At 40.1% G+C, this 25534-nt stretch overlaps 1 protein-coding gene across 5 annotated transcripts in view; it reads left to right on the top strand.

Moving 5' to 3' along the window:
- Window positions 1–7304: 7304 nt before the first annotated feature.
- The window catches only part of cxxc4 (CXXC finger 4), a 35440-nt gene continuing 17210 nt past the window's right edge, over window positions 7305–25534 (top strand). The window contains exons 1-2 of one of the 5 annotated variants that reach the window (XM_064335158.1): window positions 7305–7640; window positions 10044–10979. In XM_064335158.1, coding sequence (XP_064191228.1) covers window positions 10155–10979 — 825 coding nt within the window. In that variant the 5' untranslated portion in view covers window positions 7305–7640; window positions 10044–10154. Of the gene's footprint in view, window positions 7856–7884; window positions 8139–10043; window positions 10980–25534 lie in introns of those variants that run through there. The other 4 variants (XM_064335159.1, XM_064335163.1, XM_064335161.1 and 1 more) reach the window with 4 other exon arrangements.

Genomic DNA, 25534 nt, shown 5'->3' with positions numbered 1-25534 from the left:
TATTATTATTACTTTTATTATTTATTATTTATTTTTTATTATTCTTTAGAGGAAGGACTTGAAGGATTACTTGCCTACACATTCTTATCCCTGGACCATTTTCTTTTATCGCTTATCCAGGTTGCATTCAGCAGCAGAATGCTGGGAAAGAGGCATGGGTAGAGTCCCTATCCTAGGCAACATGGTGCAGGTAAGTCCCATCTCTCTCTTTGATCTTGGGTTGCTTCCTGGTGTGGGCGAATCAGAGTCAGTGCTTCGGAGGGAGGTCAAAGAGTCACAGCTGTGTCCTGTTAATCAATCACTGCTACCCAGGTAATTACATGGACGGTGTTCGCAGCAAATATGTCTGAATGCGTTGAATCAATTAGTTGCCGCACAAGACAAACCACAACCCATGCCAAGGGAATATTGCACTGGAAAACCACTCGCCTTAACACAATAATTGCAAATGTGCTGATTCTGAACACGGTAATTTCCCCTTTAAAATTAATCAGTGATGTTACATGTGACAATAGCTTTTTGAACCCAAGCCACAACAGTATTGAGTTTCACAGCAATACTTTATTAAGCTATGCCACAATGAAACACCTTCCCCACAGCTTTCACTCATTGATCTCACATTGGACGCATTCAGCAGACAGGAGCTACAAGTGTATACATGGCATTGGCCATGGCTGTATGTGCCAATCTATGAATTAGACTGGCCAATACAATCAATGATACCACTCTCCCTATACGTGGTGGCTTCAGATTATCTAAAAACCATTCTTGCATCAGATTCATCACTGTTTCCAGATGTGCACTTTGCCATACCGTACCTCAAATCATCAGCAGGGAAGCCTCGACTCCCCAGTTGTGCATCTTGTGACATTTGTTTTGTTTTAATCCTGGCTGTGCAGTCAGAATGGTCCAGGAGACCACGTAATTATCTGTTATGATGCTATATTACTCCATCTTTAACCATTGTTTTGTCTACCCTACTGTATCTACTCTTACGCTTATGAATTACATTACATTACATTACAGGCATTTAGCAGACGCTCTTATCCAGAGCGACTTACACAACTTTTTTTTACATAGCATTTTACATTGTATCCATTTATACAGCTGGATTTTTACTGAAGCAATTTCGGTTAAGTACCTTGCTCAAGGGTACAACGGCAGTGTCCTACCCGGGAATCGAACCTGCGACCTTTCGGTTACAAGCCCAGTTCCTTACCCACTGTGCTACACTCCGTCCTTCCGAATTATGGAATGTTCTTGTGGATAGCCATATACGTAAATAGTGCTCTCCGCCAGCAAGGTGTAGGGTATAGCTTATTATTTTTATGTTTATTTTGTATAAATATTAAATTGTACATTTCATTTTATTATTTTATTTTGGGTATATGGGGCAGGACAACAGTAACTAAGCATCACAATCCGTAAAGTACTGCATTCATCCAGCCATCAATCCATTTCTTAAACTGCTCATTTTTGGTCAGGGTAATGTGGAGCGGTGGGGGAGTTAGAATCAGTGGGCGAGAGCCAGGAATATACCCTGGACAGATCGCCAATCCATCGCAGGACTCACACACTATTCTCTCACACATTCATACCAACAGGCAATGTACAGTCTCCAGTTAGCCTACTGCATGTCTTTGGACCGTGGGAGGAAACTGCAATACCTACAGAAACCCATGTGGACTCCACACAGAAAGGCCCTCGGTCGGGATTCAAACTCGGCACCTTCTTGCTGTGAGGCAGCAGTGCTTTTCACTGCACAATCATGCTCCTCTATGTTACAGCACTGCATAAAAGCTTTAATTTCTTTACATGCTGAGTCTTGTGTGTGGGTAATGTTTCCCTCACTTGAGAATTGTGTGTAATATCAGTGAAATATGCACCACTGGCCTGCTGAAGTATAATAACTTGCGAAATGTTTTTTAGAAATTGTTAAAACAGTTGTAAGCGTTTCTTATTTGCCCAGTGATGCTGTTATATAAAATTAGCATTTTTAAATTGTTTTTAAGTGAACTATTAAAACATGGATGGGTTTTATAAACTAATGTAAGTAATGGACGGGCAATAAATGGCATTGCATAACACATGATATAATGATATGACTGATATAATTAACTAGAAATTTGATATAACAACTGGAAAGCTTATTTGTTCAGGAAAGAGATTTGTAATGTGCATAGCTTGCTGTCTAAGAGGTTTAGCCAAAGTATATTATTGTGATATCTCAACAAATGACAGCATGATTTTCCATATTGATACTGAAATAAACTTGTTAAACACATTAATTTCAAACTCTGTTTGAGCAGTACTGCAATATTGCATTGCATAATATCACTATCCTATACACAGTGCAGTACCTGATTAAGCTGATTACACTAATTATTACAGTTCCTTCTTCTCTTTGATTGCTCATAACTATGGCCCGGCTGAAAATAAAGGATGTGCTTCAGAAACTTCTAAACTGTGGAAAAGTAACATGCAGTGCTCACAGTGTACTGCGTACGAACTGTGAAGTCAGCTAAGCAAAGACGTAATTGTTTGTGCTCAGTATACGTTGATGTGTATCTTCGGGGAATCTTTGGGATAGGTTGAGGAGGCTGGCTTCAGGGTTATATCCTGTTCATCATGTTAACTGTGCAAGGTTGACAGGTCCTAGGACTGCACGGACAGAGGGAACAGAGCTGAGAATAGTGTAGTGCATTGTGATCTTGATCATTGTAACTCTCTTTAGAGGTAGATACACCATAAGTGCCAAAGTTGAGCTGGATTCTTTATTATTGCCCACGCTGCGTTAAATACAGAGATCTCGTCTAGCTTCATCGAATGCCTGAGGTGTGCATTCAGAAACTCTTCCCAAGTGTACAATATTTTTCCGTCGTTGAACAGATTTTGTAACAATAACATTTTATTGGAAAAAACTCATATCCTTGCTTGTATACATTCATAAAACCAAAGAGTCTTCGTTTGTGCTGTGGCTTGCATTCTTCAGGGTCAAGGAGATCCCTCACCTTCACCACCACCGTGCACAATTACATGTTACGCGTCATTCATGGACATTGCTTTTGTATCCTGCTGTCCTCAGACAATAGCAGTTACTTGTGTATAACCTCCTTGGGCCATATAACGCTGAAGACAATTCACGGCATTGGATGTAATCACTGAAGAAGGGATTGAAGAGTAAAATTAGTTGACCCACAAGAGATCTATTAGATAAGACATTGATATTGCACCACCTTTTTCCTTCTGATTGGTATCAAATTCTAATTTTGAAAGTTAATCTCTTTTAAATTCAAATTAGGACAATTATGCATTTTATTCATTTTTTTATAATTACTATTTTATTTCATTTATGTATTTGCTGTTTTCCCCTATCTACAGTGTTTTTTTCATTATAATAAGGTAGCTACATTGATGACAGGATAGGGTATTATTAGTAAATATTTAATTTAAATCTTATACATTACTTACTAAATATTTACTTAAAAAATATATTTCTATATCCAATATCATAAATCTAAGTTTTCCAAAACCAAGATTTTAGATTTAATTATTTTTTAAATATTTTTGAACGTTAAATATCTAGCAAAACAATACATATTTATTTATATCTGAAACATTGGGTTCCAAATTAAATATTTAGCTTATAAACTCTTGTGTTCTGTAACACTTGTGTTGTGTTACACAGCGTCATTAGAAGACCCTCAAGTGGCCCCATCACTAAAGCCAGCCATTTCTCCTCCCCTCTCCATTGGATGCCAGACATCAAGAGGTGGGCCTCATTCTTTTGAAAGATAGTCTGTTCAGCATAGACTATTTAGATACACACAGAGAGTTTCTGTTATAATCTTGCAACATGCCTGATGTGGCTAAGCATGTCGCTATATAGTATCTATGAATGCAGCTGTAGGTTACCAAGCTAGCTAACTAACTAGCTAACATACCGATTTGCATGTATATTTGTCAAATATATTCTAATGTCGACAACAGACAATTATGGCCAGCCTGACACGCCTGGGATGTTTTGGGAATTTGGCTAACTGTTACTTTTAGTGTCCTTGACTTTTGTAGTGAAGTTAATAGTGACAGCCAGCCGAGCCAAATAACACACTGGCTGCTTGATTCAACAGACTGTTAATGAGCTAGCTAGCTAAGCTGCCTGTTGCTAACTTAATAATATAGCATGATTACTGAAACAAACTTGATCCATTAAAACTAGCCCTTTATTTGTTGCTAGGTTATTGAGATAGGAAGCCACCTGGGTACCAGAAGCAGCGGTCTGACGAGATTACTATACTTGCGAGTGTCTGGCTAATAGGGGGTAACCTGCTTATACGTCTACATTACACATAGTCATGGTTATAATGTTGCAAATACAATAATTATTTTGCAAAGTTTGCGTTCTGTCAAGTTAATATGAGACTCCATTTGTTCCGCATTTTTTCTTCTCAACATGGGCACTACCAAGCACTGATGGACTAGGGAGGTAAGAGTGGGGCATTTAATTCCAAACTTCAACTGAACACAAGATCTGGGGAATGACTGTCAATGTCAATGTGTAATGCAGATGTATAAGCAGGCTTGTCAGACTGCTGCATCCGGTCCTCAGGTTGTTAATGTTAGCTGGCTTCCTATCCCAATGAGCTAGCGACAAACAAATTGCTAGTTTTAATTGATCAAGTTTATTTCAATAACCATGCTATCTTATGAAGTTAACGACAGTTTAGCTAGCTAGTCCGCTGACCATCTATTGAATCAAGCAGCCCTCTTGTTGTTTGGTTTGGCTGGCTATCAATATTGAATTTCAGAACAAAATGAGTCAATGATACCTGATGTAACAGTAGCCGATATGCCCAAACATTCATTCATCCATTCATGGATGTGGATTATATCTGTCCAGTGTAAATCAGTATGCTAGTTAATTAGCTAGATATGTGGCATGCGGCTATATAATATCTATGAATGTCGGTCACCTAGCCAGCTAGCTTTGTGGTGTGATAAAATAAGTATCAAATTAAATGTTAAATCTTGATTTTAACAAAAATAACATAAATAAATATACATGTTTGCTAAATATTTATCTTTTAAACAGTTTTGTGCAACACAAATACATTAATTAAATCTTAAATTGTGGTTTGAAAATCTTAAGATTTAAGATATAAGCTAAATGCATGTTTTTAAATATATTTGTTTTTTTAAACAAAGGTTTATATAACTTAAATATTTTAATTTGACTAAATATTTGCTTCAGAAACAGAGATATTACATATTAGGTAAATATTTACTTTTTATTACATTTTTGTATTTAGCCTATATATTTTGAGGTTTGGCAATTAAATATGAAAATATGAGTTTGTATAGCATCACTGTTAAATCTGAGGAAAAAAATGTTTTTTTTTAGCCAAAATCTTGAAGAAAATTCCATATTAAGGCTAAATCTGAAAAGAAAAACAGGACACACTTAAGCTCATGCATTTGTGTACACACACAACATGCATACACACAATATGCAAATTCAAGTACAGTAAAGTAAAAACACAGGAACATGCATGCAAGCAAACACATATAAATACATGCGCACATGCCCACACATACATACACACACAGACCGACACACACACACACCCACATGCATATGCACACACATGCGCGCACACACACACACACATCAGATGGACTCCATCAGTGTGCCCATACCACCCAGCCCCCTTGCGCATGTGCCTCATGACCTTACTCTCCCCAAAGATCTTATTTCCATCGTCAGATTGGCTTCACTTCCATCTGCCACAGTGGTTATTAATTACTCCTTGGAGTTCAGTTAAAATCCGGAGAGAGGGGGGAAAGGGAGCAGGGAAGAGGCACGCAGCCAGAAACAAAGGCAGTTGTGCGGGGCCAGTTCTGGGCACTTTCTGCAATGCATACTCCCGCAGCTTGCCAAGGAGGTTAAAGACCACCTAGGTGGATTTCCCAGGAGGGACGGATGCCCATGCGATAAAACGTTTTTCGTTCGGTGAAGCTTACCCAGTTCCCCAATGTGCAAATGCACAGTGTCTGACACTGCAGGCAAAATGTGCATGGAAGGCAACACAGCGCCAACACGTCCATCCCTCTTGCCTGTGAATTAACTGAGAATAAATTGTTTCCCCCAGAGATTCTTTCACCATCTCTCTCTCTCTCTCTCTCTCTCTCCCTCTCTCTCTCTCTCTCTCTCTAATATAATTACACAAATGGTAATACTGTAGGTTGGCTTTTGCAGAACGTCTCATCAGGGCCACAATCTTTAAAATAATAATAATAATAATAATTACATGCACAGTAAAATACATCATTAATGACTTTTCCCCATCAAAATACTTCACTGGGGAAAGCAAAATACTAGCTTTTTGGTACAAAACAACCATTTACAAAGGAGTATTTATTGTTTAGTGCACACTGAAGCATCAATCAGTCATTTATTACCGTAATAACAAACCTCCTTCATTCAATAACTTTTTCTGATATGCCTACTGTAAACTCGATAATAGCATTAACCTATTTAATGCCTGTCACCTTGAACACCGTAAGACCATGATGCAGTTCTGTTCGACATTACTTACAGTTTAACAAACTATTAAAATTATCTTGTCATTCCTACTAGGGAGATGATAATGCACAAGTATTCCTACAATGTACAGACATTCATTATAAGAAATTGTGTGATAGCTTGTCTATAGTAGGTACTGTTCTAAGAACAGTTCTTGATAAACATCTGAATCCGCATTGAGGTTTGTTTTTAAGGCCAGGTTTATTTCAAATATTAATGCATTTATTAATCTTGCTTCGTTTAGGAGGTTAGTATTACACAGATCGCCGCAGCTATTGTGTTTTGGACACATTAAACTACATCTTGCGTGTTTAGGCTTGGGACAATGCGTACAAAAAATAACTTTGGCTATTTGTAAAGCATATGATATGTCCTTTTTAAAGCTTGTGTCTTTTTACAGAACAGATATATTCAAAATATTGTTTCTGATTTAAAAAAATGTATAGTTCTGTAAATCCACACGACATATACATCACAAATATCTAGATTCGAGCCTACAGACATGCCTGGCCATCGGGAAGAATTTATAATAATGATGAATCCCCGCGGTCGTGCACGCAGGTCTCCGTAATTATGGCTGTCTTTCTCCTGAAAAAAAGAGCACACCACCCTGGTTGGAGCGTTTTATCTTAATCACCGCTTGCTTCAATTCTAATTAATTTTGCAAGTTTTTTTCTCAACGAACCACAAAACCCCTATTAGGAGACGTATCCTTAAAATGCCAAGCCTCTCTAAATGCTTCGTCATGTGTCCGAATTAAAAAAAAAAAAAAAATAGCTAGAGAAAGAAACGGGGAAAAAGGTTAAGACGCAGCTTCCTATTGCTATTTCCCATCAGAGAGCCCTAAGCCATCCCCCTCCCAAGTGCTCCTCATGTTTCTATAGTAATTTCCAGCCAATGATCAGTAGGTGTCCACATCCCAGCTTCCTCACCTCAGCACCAATCAGCCACACACAGCGACAGGAGACACGGACCGAGCTAACACTCGGCTGCGACACAATACACCCCGGACCAAGAGGAAACACCTAACCTTCCATATTTCACCTTCGCTTCCGAGGTATATTGCTAGCCGCTCTTTATCCCCCTTTCGTTCCACTTCTCTTCTTTTCCTACTTTTCTTTAGAGAGAAGTCGGTAAAATGCGCCCTTTGTTTTGAACGCGAACTGTGTGTTCTTCAATCTTGCGTTATTTTCCACATCTCGCCGTGCAGTAATGCGCTGCTATATATTGGCAGACTGGTAGCGTCTGGAATCTCTTCTCATCAGGAACCTGGTAGGTGATGTGTTGCTCTTCCATTTTCCTTCCTGACATCATATTTGCATGCTTTCTAACAACCCGATTTTAGCTTGGTTATGCTGGTGCCAAAGTCGTTCAGGCGCGTGCGAATTAATTCCTTAGTTTAATTGCGCCGTTCAGACCCCTCCTCGGATTTTCTATGCATGACCTTTGATCTGAGTGTCTCCGACAGACCAGACGGCGAGTAATTAATGACACAGTACTGCAGCGGCAGAATGCTCGGAATCGGACGTACTTTACTTTCCCCCTCTCTCACTAAGTATTGAGTATTTCTGTTTCACTAAACTTTGTTTACAGGTTGAAAATCAATAGCCGTGACTTGATTGCCTTTGGCGTCGGGTTTTTTAAAATTTATTTTTCCCCCCAGGGATGGATTGATTAAGTAATTATGACACTAAAAAGGCTGATTAGTTAAAAAATATATTTTTTTAGTTGTTTGTCTTTATGTTATATTTGCGCAATAGCGTCAGTATATCTTTTCATTCATGTGTTTTCCATATTTGAATAATGCATGTGTAAGCTGTCTTGGTTACCTAGTTTTGTGACAACAAAAGACACAAAGCAAAGGGTATATTGTGTACTGTCCTGCTTTGATGTAGGTTTAAAAATGCATAATTAATTTGCCTAGCTGACTGCTTAATTTGGGGCAGCTTACGTTGGTTGCGTCTGACCTATTATCCAATTATAAAGTTAAATAATTAGGTTAAATGCCTTTATTAAAGGGTAGGCCAGGAGTGCATTCAGTGGGACTTGAACCTGAAACCACTTGGTTACTAGTCCCATACCTTCATAATGTACATTAAAATTCACTGAAACTGGATTAAGTAAGGGTAGCCTATGCGGCACCATACAGAGAGACAGGTAGCTATTACAGATATTGTTATAAATGCATTCTTCTAAGTGGTACAAAGTACACTTGTGGAGTTTAAGCAGAAAAAAGCTAATTACTTCTCAGAAAGTAAGCAATCATACCGGTTCATTTACAATACATTATTTAGAAGGTAGATAAAGGCCACGGAATATTGTGTATCTGGTCCTTGTGTCCATGGTTGGTATCCAAGGTTTAAAATTCCTTTTTTTCCCCCCAGTATGCTTCAAGGTTTTATTCTCGAAATGATTGGGAATGCATTCGTGCTCGTGAAACGTTATCGGGTTTGGCAATTAAAAAGGCTAGCCCATAACAGGTAATGGAGTCAGAGATGTGTCTAATGGGCTTTTATCTGTGGAAACAAAATCCAGACGGACTTGAGAGAGGAAATGGAGTCCCCCAAGGCAGCTGACACTACAGCTGTTGGGTCTGTGGATTGGCTGGGTTGAAGCTCACCAGTGGCTATCTTACTGTCATTGAGTAAATGTAATGAGGCTGGAAATGAATGAGTACCAGGTGCTCTTAAAAGGCTGGACCGAGGTGCATTGTGTGAAACTACTTATGGCATTAGGATCGTATCATTTATTGAAAATACCCACCTTGCCCTTGCTAATGCACATACGCAGTGCATATTGTGTTTGTAGCCATTGTACGCACATGGACTCAAGCATGTTTTTAAATGGTTAATTAAATAAAACAACAATGTTTTTCTTATGCTGTGAAGAAGATATTGTGCTTTAACCTTGGTATTCGTGGTCATTTCATTGTAGGCCTGGTTTGTCTGTTGTTTTTTTTTTGTTTTTTTTAAATGTGCAACATAATAATACACACGTGACAATGCTTTTTGCACTCTTATCTGGACAAGAGAAAATAGGTAATGGAAAAATTAATTTGTCTGAATCTCCTTTGATATTTTTTATTGCTGCTAATATCATTTCCTATCAAAATACTGACAGTGAAATCTGTGTCGAACATAGTTGGTTGTTTTGTAATTATCTGTCCCTTAAAATGTTGATTTAGAGTTCCTGCAGCCTGTCTTGTCAGGCATGTTAATGTTTGTTTCCTATTATAATGACATGTAAGTGTGTCATACCTATCATATAATTGTCAACAGACAGGAATCAGCTCTGAAAATGTGAGATAAGTTTCATTAGAAAGCTGTCAGATAGTAAATGAAATGCCAGCCGGTTTCTCAAATGCTGTGGTTTTATCTTTTTATATAAGTTGGTAGGGGGAAATTGATTACGAAGTGGATGTTTGCCCATTGTATCAGTAATTGTTGTTTTCTTGTTTTAGCGCTTGAGAAGATAAACCAGGATGGTAACATATTGTTTGTAACCAACTTGATCTTGACAAAGGCGATTCCAACCCCAGACTTTTTTGTGAAACCTCAAGACGATTGCAGCCATGTCTAATATAAACAATGCTCTTTGTATTGAGAACGGACAGAATGCTGATGTGTCTCTCTTGCAAAAGGATAATCTTCAGGAAAGTGGATTAAGTCAGATTTTGGATTATAATGCAGAAATGGAAAGGTACAGGTCTTTTGCGAACTTTTACAAAACGAACGGGGCATTTCCACAGACTGCGAAGATTGCTCGCATAACGACGCCGATTTTTCCCAGCGCCAGAATCGGCGTGTCCCCTTGGAACTGCGATAACGCCATGCTCTGGGGAAGGAAATCAGCGGCAATGAACCCTAATAGGACCAGCATGCATAGAAATGACTCCCAGAGGCCGGGGAAGCCTGGCGTGCCGCCAGAGACGTTGCAAATGGCAAATAATAATTTCCTCACTACCTTATCCCCCGAACACTGCAGACCTTTAGCAGGAGAATGCATGAACAAGCTGAAATGCGGCTCTGCTGAAGCAGAGATAATGAATCTCCCGGAACGCGTTGGAACTTTTTCCGCTATTCCGGCTTTAGGGGGCATCTCATTACCTCCCGGGGTCATCGTCATGACAGCCCTTCACTCCCCCGCAGCCTCGGCAGCCGTTACAGACAGTGCGTTTCAAATTGCCAATCTGGCAGACTGCCCGCAGAATAATTCTTCGGCGTCCAGCGGAAACCCGGCGAAGAAGAAGAGGAAAAGGTGCGGGGTCTGCGCGCCCTGCAGGAGGCTAATCAACTGCGGGGTGTGCAGCAGTTGTCGGAACCGCAAAACCGGGCACCAGATCTGCAAATTTAGGAAATGCGAGGAGTTGAAGAAAAAGCCAGGCACGTCGCTCGAGGTGAGAATGCCCCCGCCCCTGCCCCCCCCCCCCCAACAACCGCCCCCCCACACACACACACACACACACACATTCTCCCCCCCTCCCCTCCCCATCTCTCTTTTTATTATTATCTCTGCACTCCAAAGCATTAACCTTTTCATTTAGTCATGTTTAAGCCCTTGAAAATTGTTTCCATGCCCACCCATGCCTGAACATCCCCGGCTTCTCAAATCTGCCTACCCGCCTAGCCTAATTGGCAGTAATTAGGGGTGTTTGCGCGGAGCACAAGCTGAGCTTGGCTCAGACACCCCTAATTGCTGCCAGTCAGGCTGGGGCTGGAACACATCCGAACAACCCCGGGCTTGGCTGGGCTCCAAGCTGAGCTGGGAAAAGGTTTTCAGCAGTGAGCCATCCCTCTCTACACTTGGTCATTTTAACCAATTACGTGAACTGGCTCTGGATGGCGAATCAATACCCCACAAGTTCCAGCCTCTGCAAAATGCAGAGTGATGCAGATGCCTTTTCAGAAGCGCCCCCAAGTTATGGGTCAGAAGCAGTCGGCTTTCCTGTTGGTGATTTTGTTTGAATTGATTGTTGTTAAATCCCAGGGTTGTATTTTTTAAATTATTATTCTTGTTTAACCCATTATGGAATAATTCCCTCCCACCCTGGCAAACAATAATGTATTGCCTTCTATCCTTGTAGAACTCTCTGATTCCCTGAGAATTTTTGTGCCAGCCTTGCAGTGTTTCCATGTGATTATAGTCATTTGGCTGTAATGCAATGAAGAATTGAACTGGAGGGCCAATGGCTTGATGCAATCGTGTTTGGATGGTTTCACAGCTATACAAGGAGTGGCACATGATAAACAGGGGGTTTTAGTATAACCCTTTAGCTAAGTAAAAGAACTCCAGGAAAGCGACTTAGTGGTTTTTGTCTTAACTGAATTGTGCTGGATGTGATGTTTTTTTCACATATCAACATCGACCAGTAGGAAAAGGAGGCATGTTTATGAATTTTACTTTTCTTCTTGAAGATTCTTCGGGAAGCCTGCTTTAAGGGGTCACATAAATACAAAGGTGCCCTGTAAACACTTGCCAATTGTTTGGATAATTAGTTTGAAAAAGAGAGACCTGATGGTACTTTGGAGGTAGCAGGCCCATTGGGTTAATTTTGCACAACAATCCCTTTTTTAAATGGAATGCTGGTGGATTCTGCATTAGTTAAAGTAATGCAAGAATGGTGCCAGTAGGGACCAACAGAAAGGACAGAGAATTATCACACCATTTAAATATTTCTTCCTGTCACATAAGCACAGAGGTTGGCATTCATTGACATGACATGAGTTTTTATGTCTAAAATGCTGTATCTTCGATATGTGTTTTTTTTTTTTTTTAATGTATCTGACTATCCGTAATTTTAACTGTACAGATTATCGTCTTTTTAAAAAAATGAGAAAATGCCTGTCCAATCAGCTTTCAAGAGTTGTGGCACTAAAGGGCAAACATCAAATAAATGTTCCCTGTGATTGTGATCCAACTGTTTTCATCATGGTGTTTCTCATTAAGAGATTCCTGTTAAAGAGCACATTCTAATATTAGCAAATATCCCAGACCAGGAAGTATGATAAGTGGGTGTGCCTAAATGGAATATGACATTGCGTGGCTTCCAACGCAATGATAAGTGTGCAGCTGAGATTGCAATGCAATTAAGCAACCGTAGTTTTGCATTTATTCAGTCAGTGCCAGTGGTGGCCATATTTTGAGGATTGATTGTATTTCTCTTTTTTGACTGTTCTGTTCAACTGAGCACCTGTTCAGTTAAGATATGCCCCCCTCCACCATAAGTGTGTCATGGCAGTTGAATCAAACATTCAAATTTTCCCTGCCCAATAATTTGATATTTGCCAAAATGACTGTGGTTACTGTAGTCATTTAGTCAAGTCTGTTGTAGGAAACCCTCTCTCTCGACATTATTTCGCCATATGGACTTTGGTGTGTTTCATTACACTCTGGAGAGCTGAAGACTGCCAATGCCACAGACAACAATTTCTATTCTGTCTTTCATAGAAATATGAAGAATATTTTTGCATAGTAACAGTAGTCAAGTCGAGCATTGTAGCTGAGACCTCTGCATGAAGTTGGAGTCAGGTCTAGGTCATCAGTGAGTCCAGGCCAGCCATACATTTGCATTTATAAATATTTGTATGTATATGGCACTCACACATGTTCATGTTTAGAATTGTCTGAAGTAGTAATTATGAATATTATTTAATTATTATTTTCAAATTGATATTTTATTTTACTTATTTTACAGCATAAGACAATGGATCAAAGTAAAATATCCCATGCACATGGTTGGATCTAAGTTATGAATGTGGTCATGCATATTTAAATAACAGTCATGAAAAATCAGGCTTCAAGTCTTGATTTGAAACCCAGGACATGATCATAGGTTTGTAGTTTTAATTTAATTTCACAAACGACTTCCTGTAAACTTATATGTCGTAGCATTGGAGATCTGTTTGTTTCAGGCTTATCATTTGAAACGTTGCTATCGTGTGCGATGTAAAAGTTACAGGTGGTCTACTCTAGTTAATGGAATTCTTGCCAGGGGGACTAATGGGGAACTCATTTGAGCCCCCACCCCCTCCGGTCCAACCCGTGTGTCTTCTGCTAACAGGTGTCTCAAGCAGGTGTCCAGGAAGGACCGTGCGCTGTATTCGTAATGTTTCCCTGGCTCATTTTTGTAAAACCTTAATCTTGCAAGACAGTTGAAATCACCTGAAAACAAAACTAAAGTTACTTTAAAGAAAGAGGTGCCTGAAAAAGTCCTGTAATTTATATTTTACAGGTCACTCAGCCTTTCATTTTTTCCCCTACTGCGCAGAGGCGTCTCTGCTTCTGTAATTTAATGAATTATGGATAGCTTTGCGGCTTTAGTGCTAAGGAAGCGTGAATGTATGTCGCATTTGTGCGGCATACGTGAAAACGTCCATTCTGATTGAAGTTTGACAAAAAATGGGTGTGCTTTGTCACAGATATATGATATGATGTTAAAAGACATGAATCCACCTATGCTTTCCCAAGTGTGCCATTTTTGTGCCCCCCCCCTACATACACACACGCACACGTGTGCACACACACACACACACACAAACAAACATTCAGTTATATACCTCCAGGAACGATAAGCCACTGTCAGCCAGTTAGATTTGGCTGTCACTGTTTTCACATGGGAATCACCCTGAACTAATTATATCTTAAGCAGCGGTAGGAAATGCAAATCAAAATTTTACTCACACCCCTGAAATCGGAGAGCCAATTTAATCTAATACCCCCTTTAATTTAGCGCGCTAATTCAAGACCCCAGAGGATTGGCCAATGTCATCGCAGTGCTGAGCCCTTACCAGTCTCATTTCTCCCTCTTATTGACCCCGGAATGGATTAGTCTAGCAGAGGCGTCTCATCTGCTCTGACATTCCCCGAGCCGGCCTCTTTGCCTGTTTTGGGTCACAAGGTGCTGGGTCAAATGCCATTTTAAAAATACGAAAAAAAAAAAAAACTAATGCCAGCCGATCTCTTAGCGATGTCTAGACCACAGTAGCAGAGCCGTTAGCTGTTTTGCAATGTCTGTTTGTAATGAGCTATCAAGCTGTACTAGCTGGCTCTTTTTCAGTCATTGTTCTTTTATGGTTTTCTTATTTCATACACCTGAAATGTAGGAAAAACATTTTCTTCTTTCTTTTTTTTTTTTTTTTAGCTGTGACATTACCAAGCGTTAAGTTCAAGCGTTGCAGTTTACTTTTCTTGAACCCATACGTTTATTTGATGGGTTCCCCGGATATATGGAGGCGCCCAATGGAAAGTTCACATCCTGCTAATAAATTCTGTACCATTAATCACAGGGCTTTCTTACTGTCCTTTTTCCTAATGGGGGAACTTGCAGGGGGACTGGAGTATATAATGGAATGGGACTGAAATCGTACTAGCGACAGTAGCTCACCGTTCACAATTTTGTGCTTAAAATTTGCTGCAGGCAAGTGATATGCGAAACTATATCCTCTCATGCAAGAGATAATTTTCTGAAGTAGAAATATGTTAAAATACATCTTTTTACTATCATGGTATTTGAGTATTTAAATGACATAAGAATACAGTGAAACACCGCAATATAGGACAGTGTATAACATTAATTTGCTACTAATTACATAGGCGCCTACAATCTAAAATTATCAGAACTGGATGGGTTTATCAGAGGTCAAAGGTTGAATCTTGAATTTAATGTCCTGCTGTAGTAATCAGAGGTTAGCCACAATGTCAAAGTGATATTCAGAGGTTTATGGAAAATGCTATTAGACATTCCCACAAGCAGAAAACTTGGAGCGGTATCTATTGTTTCACTAGACTGCAAGTCAGCAACGGTAAATGTTGTCAGCGACTGCAAGTTATAAAGGAGCACAATTTGAGAAGGTTAGGAAATTAATAAGTGGTGTTTGCAGGGGTGGGTGCAGCTCATAGCGAATTACACGGCGCTTTGCATGCAAGTCATGAGAGAGAAGTGGTTTACTGGTATGAGGGGGATGTTTGATTGAGGTTTCTATTTAAGATGAAGAGTCCTAGATGAGAAAACACTGCTGCATTAATAGGCTTCATAAAGACTCTGAAGCACGGGATTTTGTGCGGAGCTGGAAAAGCTGTGATTATGAAGATTCCGATTTCTGGTAGGAGAAAAAGAACCATGAAAGACTACCATGTAACAAAAGAAATACGTGTCATAGTTAGCGGAGGTCAGACTTGCCATTTGCAGGAAAGCACAATCGTGAAAAGTCTGGGGAAAGGGTTTTAGGTTACGTTCTCCTGAAATGAATCTGTCGTTACGGGGTAGCGATGTCTTTGGAATCCTGTTTTGCACGATAAAATAGACGGCAGATACCGAGGCCCGGCTGAAAATATAAGAGCCTGTCCCTAATGAGAGGCAGGGAGCTAAGTAAGCGGCAGAAGCCAGGTCTAATTTGTTTTAGGTGTGCTCGGAATAGATAAGAATGATTTGGTGGCCTTTTTCTCCCCTCCCCCAACCTTTGCTTCCCTGGAGATAACGCAGCAAAGTGCTCCCAGCCAATCTCCGTGGGGCGAGGGTGGCGGTCCTCTGTGTGTGTGTGTGTGTGTGTGTGTGTGTCTGTCTGTGTGTGTGTGGGGGTGGGGGGGGGTGGGGGGTGGTTTAGCACGCGCGCAAAGCCTAAGGGACAGACCGCCTTTAGATCTGCAGATCTCTAGGTTACCGAATTTATTCAAGCTTTAAAACTGCAGATTAATTTGACTGGGTCTGAAGAAAGGCCTCGCCTCACGGTGTATCTCAACCTAAAGGGCAACCTTAAGCTCCTGTCAAGACAATAGGATTTTGCCACCCGAGCCGCGCGCCGACCACTTAATTATGCACATCTCCCAGCGTGGAACCCCGGGCTACTTAGAAGAGCAGGTCCTGTTTTTTGCCGCGCGCTGTGGATTTCCTGTCAGCTTCCATTTGCACGGATAGTTGTATTCCCTGGGCTTGGAGGGGGGGTGGTGGGGGGGGAGAGAAGGCAGGCCTGCTTGCAGGCACAGCAGCCCTGCTAAAGAATTTATAGTTTTTGCCACCGCCACCAATTACGACCGAGGTGTAATCGGAGGCCCCCCAGACCGCGCCCTTACACTGTGGAGGCTGTCGCCTCCACCGCCCCGGTTTGATTGAACATCCTCCAGCTCGGAGGCGGAGGGGAGCCCATTGTTATGGCCCATATTGCAGGAGGTGGGGTTTGGTTGGGGGTTGGGGGCGGGTGGGGTGGGGTGGGGTGGGGGCGGGTGCCCAGTGGAGGGTGGACAGTGTGAAAGTGCAGGTGCGGAGGACGCTAATGTGTGGCGCTTTAAATTTTAAACAGATCGCCGTTAATAATTTATGGCCGCTCTGGCTGAGAAGTTAAAAGGTATCTCTTCATTACAGTCAACCTGTAAAATGAGAAGTATCAGTGCAGGGTGATGGTAGCGGTTTTGTAATGTTTTGATTTTGATATTGGATTTTAAGGGCAGGACATATGATGATTGGGTAATGGTTAAAAAAAGAATTGTTTTTTTGGCTGTGGGGATTAATAAATTAATACTCTGAATCAATTTTTTTCCACACTGTTAATCCACAATGTTTTCCTAGTGCCTATGTTTCTTCATTTCAGTTGCAGGCATTTGGGATAATAGCCTGCTTCTGATTTAATATATTTTATGAATTGGACTGTTAGTACCAAGCTTCAAATAATCATTTTATATTTTCACAAGTATCTTCACTATTAAATTAATAACATTTATACAGAATTTCATTTTGCACAACATGTTGTGAGTGAAATGGAACAGGGTTTACCATCTCATTGGCATGAATGTCCAAATGTACATTAAGCTTCTCTTTGTGGTTCCCATTCAGATATGAATTTTTCATGGCAAACATCTGATACTATGGAGACAGAAATATGTTAATGTTTTTAATGGCAATTCCAAGGTTTCAGGGGATTCTGATTTGAGGGAAGAAAACCTTCACCCTCTGACTTTTAATGTCCAGTATGTTCCTTGATGACATCATTCTGTGTATTCTTTTTAAAAAATAGAGTCTGCACTATAGGTCACGTTTGTTAATCATATTCATGTTTGTGTGAGAACAGATTGTCGGTGGAATTCTTTATGAAGTGAAAAATCTCAGACCCACAGAGGAAGCGATTAGATTTGACAGTGACCCTTATCTTTGCCCAATCAGTGGAAGGCTAGGAGAGGAGAGCAAGAGGTTGTCTGGTTAGATTATCCCAGTTTCCAACACAGCCGTTGCCATATTAAAGTGCGCTGTTGCTTGACATATATTTCTTGTTCTTGGCTCTGTGTAATTCTACATTTGTTTTTTGGTCAAAAAGTCAAATTTCAGTAGCCTGCAGCATGTTAGGCACTACTCATTAATGACTAATCAGCCAGATTGTGTGATTGTATGTGCATGGTGTGTTTTGTTGAAAAATATTGGTTTTTACCACTGCATTAATGTATATATTACTATATAGTATTTCAGACACTGGAGAGAGACATACAGTACATTAAACGGCGAATCACCAACCTGTCATCTGTCAACAAAACCAATGTGTTTATGAACATATGCAAGCTTCAATGTTGTTTGTACTTCAAATTTATAATCCTTAATATTCGCTAGTCATGAACATTTTCAGAAAGTTCCATACCTCTGTATCTTGCCATATATTTGTTAAATGTGTTAAAATATTTGTTCATGTTATTAAAATGATTTTACATAAAATTACATAATATTAACATAACATTACATAAAATTGGCAAAATTAGCTAAAATCATATGGCTCTTGCCAGGCATGACTTTTTATGTGCTGCCAAAGTGTGTACTTGCCAGATTTTGCTGGGGTGCTGTGATGAAAACATTTATTTAGCTCTTCCCATGGGCGTGTGTGTGTGTGTGTGTGTGTGTGTGTGTGTGTGTGTGTGTGTGTGTGTGTATGTCGTGGATGGTTATGCTTATGTTATCTCTGGTTTTCAAGACAAAGACTTCTGTTGAACACACTTTGAACTAACTACAGTACAGAGATTCTGCTCACTGAGTTTCACAGTTTGGCCTAAGAAGTCATTTAGTTGTTTTTAACTAATTCTAAAATGAAAGAAAGCCATCATGGTGGTAGACAAGATTAAATCACTCTGTATATTCATATATTTGTGAATCTGTTGACTCATGGTGGTCACTTTCATTACGTTTCCAGTGAAAAGGCTTTATGAAGGGTATTTGTCGTGTTGATGTTTGTCGTGTCTAAGTGCAAATTTAATGCCAAAGTTTTATCTACAAAAAAAGATTAGCAGGATAGGCATGATTTGTGTCCAGTGTGTAAATGTTTTTGTTTACAGCATCCAAGTTCTGTACAGATAAATCATTGTTCTTGCGTATTGTATTTGAGGGTAAAATTACTTGCACCAAATATAATGCCAGTTGTGATAAGTGGTTCCTTGAGAATATCTCATTAAATCAAATTCTCAAAATAAAAATGGTGGACAGTCCATTGTAATGTGAAGAGAAACCTCAGTGTTACTCACAAAGATGTTTGTTTTGAGGTGATAAATATATGTACCAAGTGAATATACCATGGCACTGTAATACAAGGCAGCCATTTTGTGACCAAATGGTCCGTAAACACAAGCCAAAGTTGAGGGGATAGGGTGTTTAAGCCAATGAAAATGGAAGCCGATTAGCGGGACAAATTGTGGGAGCCAGTCGGGGATTATAGTTTTGGCCAGGGACACCCCTGTTCTTTGTGGTAAGCACAATGGGATCTTTAATGAATGCAGTGAATTGTGACCTCAGTTTAACATTGTATGCGAAAGAGTCCAACCCTAAATCTGAAAGAAATAATGAAATGTAATGAAATTATGGAATTTGAGTGTTATGATTTGTTAAATCGAGAGGTCTACGGTTTACAATGCACAGCTGTTTCAGTGGCCATCTGAAGAGTCTGTCATCGAGAAAAGGTGTTCATGTTATCTTGTGTCTTATAGCTACTTGATGCCTCTGTATGCTATGGCAATCAGATTCTCCAAGCAACTCAGTTTTAGTCTTTGCGGCCTATTGTGATCAACAGATAGATTACCTCAGGGGTTCCCAAATTTTCTCATCACAAGACCTGCTTAATGAGCAAAAACATTTTCAGCAGCATACCTCTCATTTAAAATGTAGCCTGGCATATGTTCAGATATGGAATTAAATGTCTTTAACATGTCAAAACAATGGCACGCACACTGTAACTGCTGCATGCAAGACGTGCAGTTTTTAATTAGACCGATGTGAATGCCAATGGAATGTGAATCATAAAATAATATTTTTCATGTGTCATTTCACATCTCCACAGTTCCCACAACACACCAGTGGGTCCCGACCCACAGTTTTAGATAAACAACAGTAATTACTTTTTAACGACCGGTTGAATTGACGGTGACCACTGGTGTTCAGTGCAAAAGAAATCAATGTCAAATCCGTTTCCCTTACTTTTCCATGCTGAAGTATTGTCTTCAGCACGCTTTCAATAAACCGTTCAGATCAGAAAGTGCTCATTCAGTTTGGATATCTTTAGACCTAAAACAATCGGGGGAATGTGGAATCATGGTTGTGGATTTAGTGAAAGATACAGTGCATATGTCCGTAAGTATTTGGACAGTGCCACAATTTGTCTTGTGTCTTTGGGTCTGTACTCCAGCACATTGGATTTAAAATTAAACACTGAATATGAGTTTAAAGTGCAGACAGTGAGCTTTAATTTCTGGATATTTATATATAATGGGTGAACCTTGTAGGAATTGCAGCCCTTTTTTACTCATAGTTTCCCCTATTTTAGTGGGGGTGGGGCCAAAAGTAACAAATTAACATAATCTTAGATAAAGTGGCCATATTTAGTGCTTCGTTGCAAATCCTTTGCATTCGATGACTGCCTGAATTCTGACACATACACATCAGCAGACGCTGGGTATCTTCCCTGGTGATGCTTTGCCAAGTCTGTACTGCAGACAATTCCCATTTGTTTTGTTTTTGCCTTCAGTCTTGTCTTCAGCAAGTGAAATGCATTGGATTCATTTTGGCCTTGAAAAACTCCTTGGTTACTTTAGCAGTATGTCTGGTGTCATTGTTCTGTTGCAAGGTGCGGCACCATTCAATGAGTTTTGAAGCATTTGTTTGGATCTGAGCAGATAAGATGTTGCTGTATACAGAATTCACCCTGTTGCTGTCGCGTCATCAATTAAGACAAGTGAGCCAGTTCCAGTGGCAGCCATACATGACGAAGCCAAAACACCACATGTTTCACAGATGAGAAGGGAGCTTTGGATCATGAGCAGTTCCTTCCTTTCTCCAAAGTTTCGTCTTTCCATCACTTTGGTACAGGTTAATACTCATCTCATCTGTCCATAAGTCTTTGTTCCAGAATTTTAATGTTTTAATGTCCTTTTTTAAATTTTAATTTGACATCTCTAATCCCAACCGAATTTGGAATGTGCAATTCATGAAATGCAGTGCGCTCCATGATGTTTCGGATGCATACATTTTTTTGTCTTAATTTGGCACTGTCTGATTTTATATTTGTAATCAAACAATTCACATGTGGTCAATTCAAGTGCAGATTGTCAGCTGTTATTAAAGGATATTTTAATATATTTTGGTTTCACCATGTAGAAATTACAGCACTTTTATACATTGCCCCCCATTTCAGGGCACAATAATGTTTAGGACAAATGGCTTCACAGGTGTTTCTGATTAGTCAAGTGGGTTCAATTGCTTCCTTAGTGCAGGTATAAGAGAGCTTTCAGTATCTTGTCTTCATTCTAGGCTTTTGATTGTCTTTGGCATCTGCCAATGGAAGTCAAGGAAGCCATTATGAGGCTGAGAAATAAGAAAAGAACAGTCCGATGCATAGGCCAAACCTTAGGCTTACCAGAATAAACTGTTTGGAATATTAAGAAGAAACTGGTGAACTCAGTTATTGCAAAGGGCCTGGTAGACCAAGGAAGACCTCTACAGTTGATGACCAAGTAATTCTCACCATAATGAAGAAAAACCCTCAAATGTCTGACAGATCAGAAACACTCTTCAGGAGGCAGGCATTGATGTGACAATGACTACTATCTGCAGAAGACTTCTCAAACAGAACTACAGTGGCTGCACTGTAACATGCAAACCACTAGTTAGTTGCCAAAACAGGATGGCCAGGATACAGTTTGCTACGAATGTCTTGTGGACAGATGAGACTAAGGAGAAGTTTGGAGGCCAAAGGGAACCGCAAAAGATCCAAAGAAGGTATATGTATAAAATATGCTGCAATTTCTGTAACCAAAATGTATAAAATACCCTTTAATATAAGCTGAGAATCTCCACTTTAACCACACATGAATTGTTTGATCACAAATTTAAAATTGTGTAGTACAGAGTCCAAAACATTATGGAGCTCACTGTATGTACAGGCACACTCGTATACGGCCCCTGCTGCCAGCACGGGAGAGTGAAAGCAATCCCCGGCTCTCCTCTGAAACATGCGCCTTCCAGCCAGCTGGCTCTTTTCTCAACCGTGACCGCAAGCCGCACGCATGAAGATTAGGGGTGGAGGAGACCCATTCATACGCGTGCTCAGCAGGAGTTTCTCGTGCAGTGAAAAATGCTATATTCCTACCGACTGTATACCTCCCATATCCCTGATCGGCCACAGTCGGCACTGGCCAGGGCTGGATTCGATTTGAGACTGTGGTGCGCAACTCATGCACCACAAGCAGCCCTTTTACCGAGTGACCTAACCAGCAGCCCTTTCAGTATACTCTAGCCTAGCCATTCTGTTCTTGAGGCTTACCAGCGGGTTGCATCTTGCGGTGAACCCTCTGAGGTTATGCTGCCGCTATATTCTCTTTATGGTTATCTTTGACACTTCTATGACTACATCCTGGAGAGCAGTCTTGATCTGTTCGACGGTAGAAAAGGGGTTTTTCTTCACATTTTAAAGTATTTTTCGGTCATCCATAACAATGGTCTTCCATGGTCTACCAGGTCATTTTCTATTGCTGAGCTAAGATTTTCTTGAATCATAACATATTAAACAGTTGATTTTGCCTAATCCATTTTTTTGCTGTGTCTCTGATCGGTTTATTTTGATGTTTCAGCCTCATGATGGCCTGCTTTACTTGCATTGACACTTTGTTGGTCCTCGTGTTGAGGGACAACAGTAAGATGCAATGAAAATATAGAATCAACTCTAGACCTTTTGTTAGTTTTTGTGTGCATGAACAAATGATGCCTTGACACATAACTGGCCAAGAAACAGCTGAGCAGCCAATTTTCGTATTGCTTTTGGTGCCCTAAGATGGGGAACCATGTATAAAAAGGGCTGTAATTCCTACAAGGTTCACCTGATATGGATGTATGTTGCACTGTATATTCTGCAGAAGAATGCATACAGTTTTTATTGTCAGAAATAGATGTTTCCCATTGTATATATATTTGATAACAGATTTACATGCCACATTCGGAAGTAGTGAAAAAGCGATTGAAGATACTCTCACATGATAGGTGGTAAATCTACCTTGAATTCTGCCTTGATAAGTAATTGCCTCAGAGACCAAATGTTTGGACATCTCTGGGATGTTTTTCGTAGTTTTCATTGATAACATGGTATTCACATCTAAAAAAAATAACATCTTAATTTATAGTAGCATTACGTGTGGATAAGTGTTGGCTACTGCTTTCTTCTCTACATCAGAATCCTGGTAGATTAATGATGTAAAGATCCATTCATCTGTTTGGTGCATCTTGAGAAAAGCCTTTGGGGAAAAAAGTGAAAAAGTTTGCTTGCTATCTTTGAACACAAGATTTTGTACAGAAACATATAACAGATTCTGATTTCGCGAGAAGAAAGGCTTTGCATAGGTGTAGCTGAAATGCAGTTGAGTTGTATGTCAATGGACTAGGTTAGCTCCAATATAGCTAGATGTTTTAGACGTTCAAGTGAAAACCCAGCTACATTTGGTTGGAAAGTGAAAGGTTTGTAGCTGACGAGGACATATCCAGGCTATATCCACATAAATTGGAGCTAATCTGAGCTAACTTAGTCCATTTTTGTCAAAACATTTCTTAACCTAGATTTCCACCGCTATAGAAGTCTAAATTTGGGCTTTTGCTCACTGGGATATTGACGACAGGATCTGGCAAGTCTCCAGCATGCAGTATTGGTAACAATTTTATGGTAAACAAATCAAATATGTTGAGGAACTGGTAGAATTTGTTTTCTAAAACTTGTCTTTGTTTCTTTGTATAAACAATTAAGTCTAAAAAATCTTCAGTAACACTGTACTGTGAGGGACGTATGATATGACAAGCTTATTAAAAGTAGCATATTGATCAAAAGCAGTCACATTTTTGTGTTTTAGAGGTACTCTCACAAAGAGGCGGGGCCTCATTTATAAACTGCAGGTTCTATGCTAAAAAGTTACATAGACAGAAAAGAAGAAAACTCTGCATACGTGCCCGAGCCTAGCACCCGCCCTGTTCACTCCCACAATTAACCATAAATGGCTAATGGAACGCCCGACGTGAATATAATATGCACATGAATCAGCTTGTCATTCCGATTTATAGTCAGGGAAAATGGAGAAGTCAGACCACAAAGCAAAGAAGAGAAACTTCACGGAGTGTGAAATCGAGACGCTCGTTACGGAGGTATGGGGCCAGACGGGCTGTACTGTTTGGTGGAAATAGTTCCGGCATAACCAATAAAATAAAATTTGTGGAGTGGCAGCATGTCAGAGCGGCCGAGCCATTTCGGAAATTAAAAAGAAGTGGTTGGATATTAAAGTGGATGCAAAGAAGTGCATTTCTGTGCACGGGCAAAGTGCAAGTGCCTGATACCAGTGTCATTGGCAGACAATGCCACCCCATATCGGCACTTGTCCCTCCAAATTATTGTCGGTTACATTACCATAGCCTGGAATTAATAATAATTGTTGCTATTAATTGAGTCACAACATTTGTCAGCCCATGACATTATTCAAAATGTGATAATACTTCATTGTCTGATTTTCATCTTAAAGCGGCACAATTTCACATACAACAAGAAATGCAGATACATCCACACACAACATACAGATATTAATTACATTCACCTAAATGTCTACCTGATCAACATCAAATGGGTGGATAAACGAACACTTGAATCTTAAACATTTGTACACTAGTGACTCTATACCGCCTCCCTGATGCCATAAGGTGAATCTTGGAAAGAAACACATGGGAGGTGTCCCCGGTGCTGGTGTCATTTAAAAAAAATATTTTTTTTGATGAGTAAATATGGGTAATAAAATATGGACTTTTAGACTAACACAAAAAAGACAGAAACTACTTACAGGCCTGGAAATTCCTTTAATATGAAATGAAAGGAATTGAGTGTAATGGGTCTGTAGGATATATCTGTATTTCACTGCCTTGCCATTGGAGTCGCCAGTTCCAACAGTCTCCAAAATGTGCGTACGCATGGGTCACTGTTTATGTAAATGTGTGCATGTTTTCACATCGTGTTTGTTTTTATAAATCCCCTATCCATGGGGAAGGTGGTGTATGCATATTTTTTGTGCGCACACACCGTTTATAAATGAGGCTCCTGGACGCCGTATGTTTTCTGGAGGGATAAGAAACCAGAACATTGGCAGGGTGCAGAGAATTGTGGGCTTATTCGAATTAACTGGAACATTAGTGCACTGGAGTGCTCAACCTAGGGCCTTGGACCAGCTGTAGCGTGGAGGGGCTTCAAACAAACGCCAAGGAATGTGCTCAGGAGGGAGAGGCCCACTCCCTCCCTACCCTTTTTTTTACGCATGTTGCTGCTCAGAGAGCTGGAGGTACACTGGGGTATTTACCCTTTGCTACAGCGAAAACCCACATGACTCCTCATCACACGCCATTGGGCCTCCTCTGGTTTTAACGGGTGGTGAGTGGGGGAGGGTATTAGCTGAAGAATTTAACATGTCCACGTCAGCTCT

This window comes from Anguilla rostrata, chromosome 5, assembly GCF_018555375.3.
Source record: "Anguilla rostrata isolate EN2019 chromosome 5, ASM1855537v3, whole genome shotgun sequence".
NCBI classification, from domain to species: Eukaryota; Metazoa; Chordata; class Actinopteri; order Anguilliformes; family Anguillidae; genus Anguilla; species Anguilla rostrata.
The sequence above is the reverse complement of the archived record's forward strand: the minus strand, read 5'-3'. Positions and strand labels throughout refer to the sequence as shown.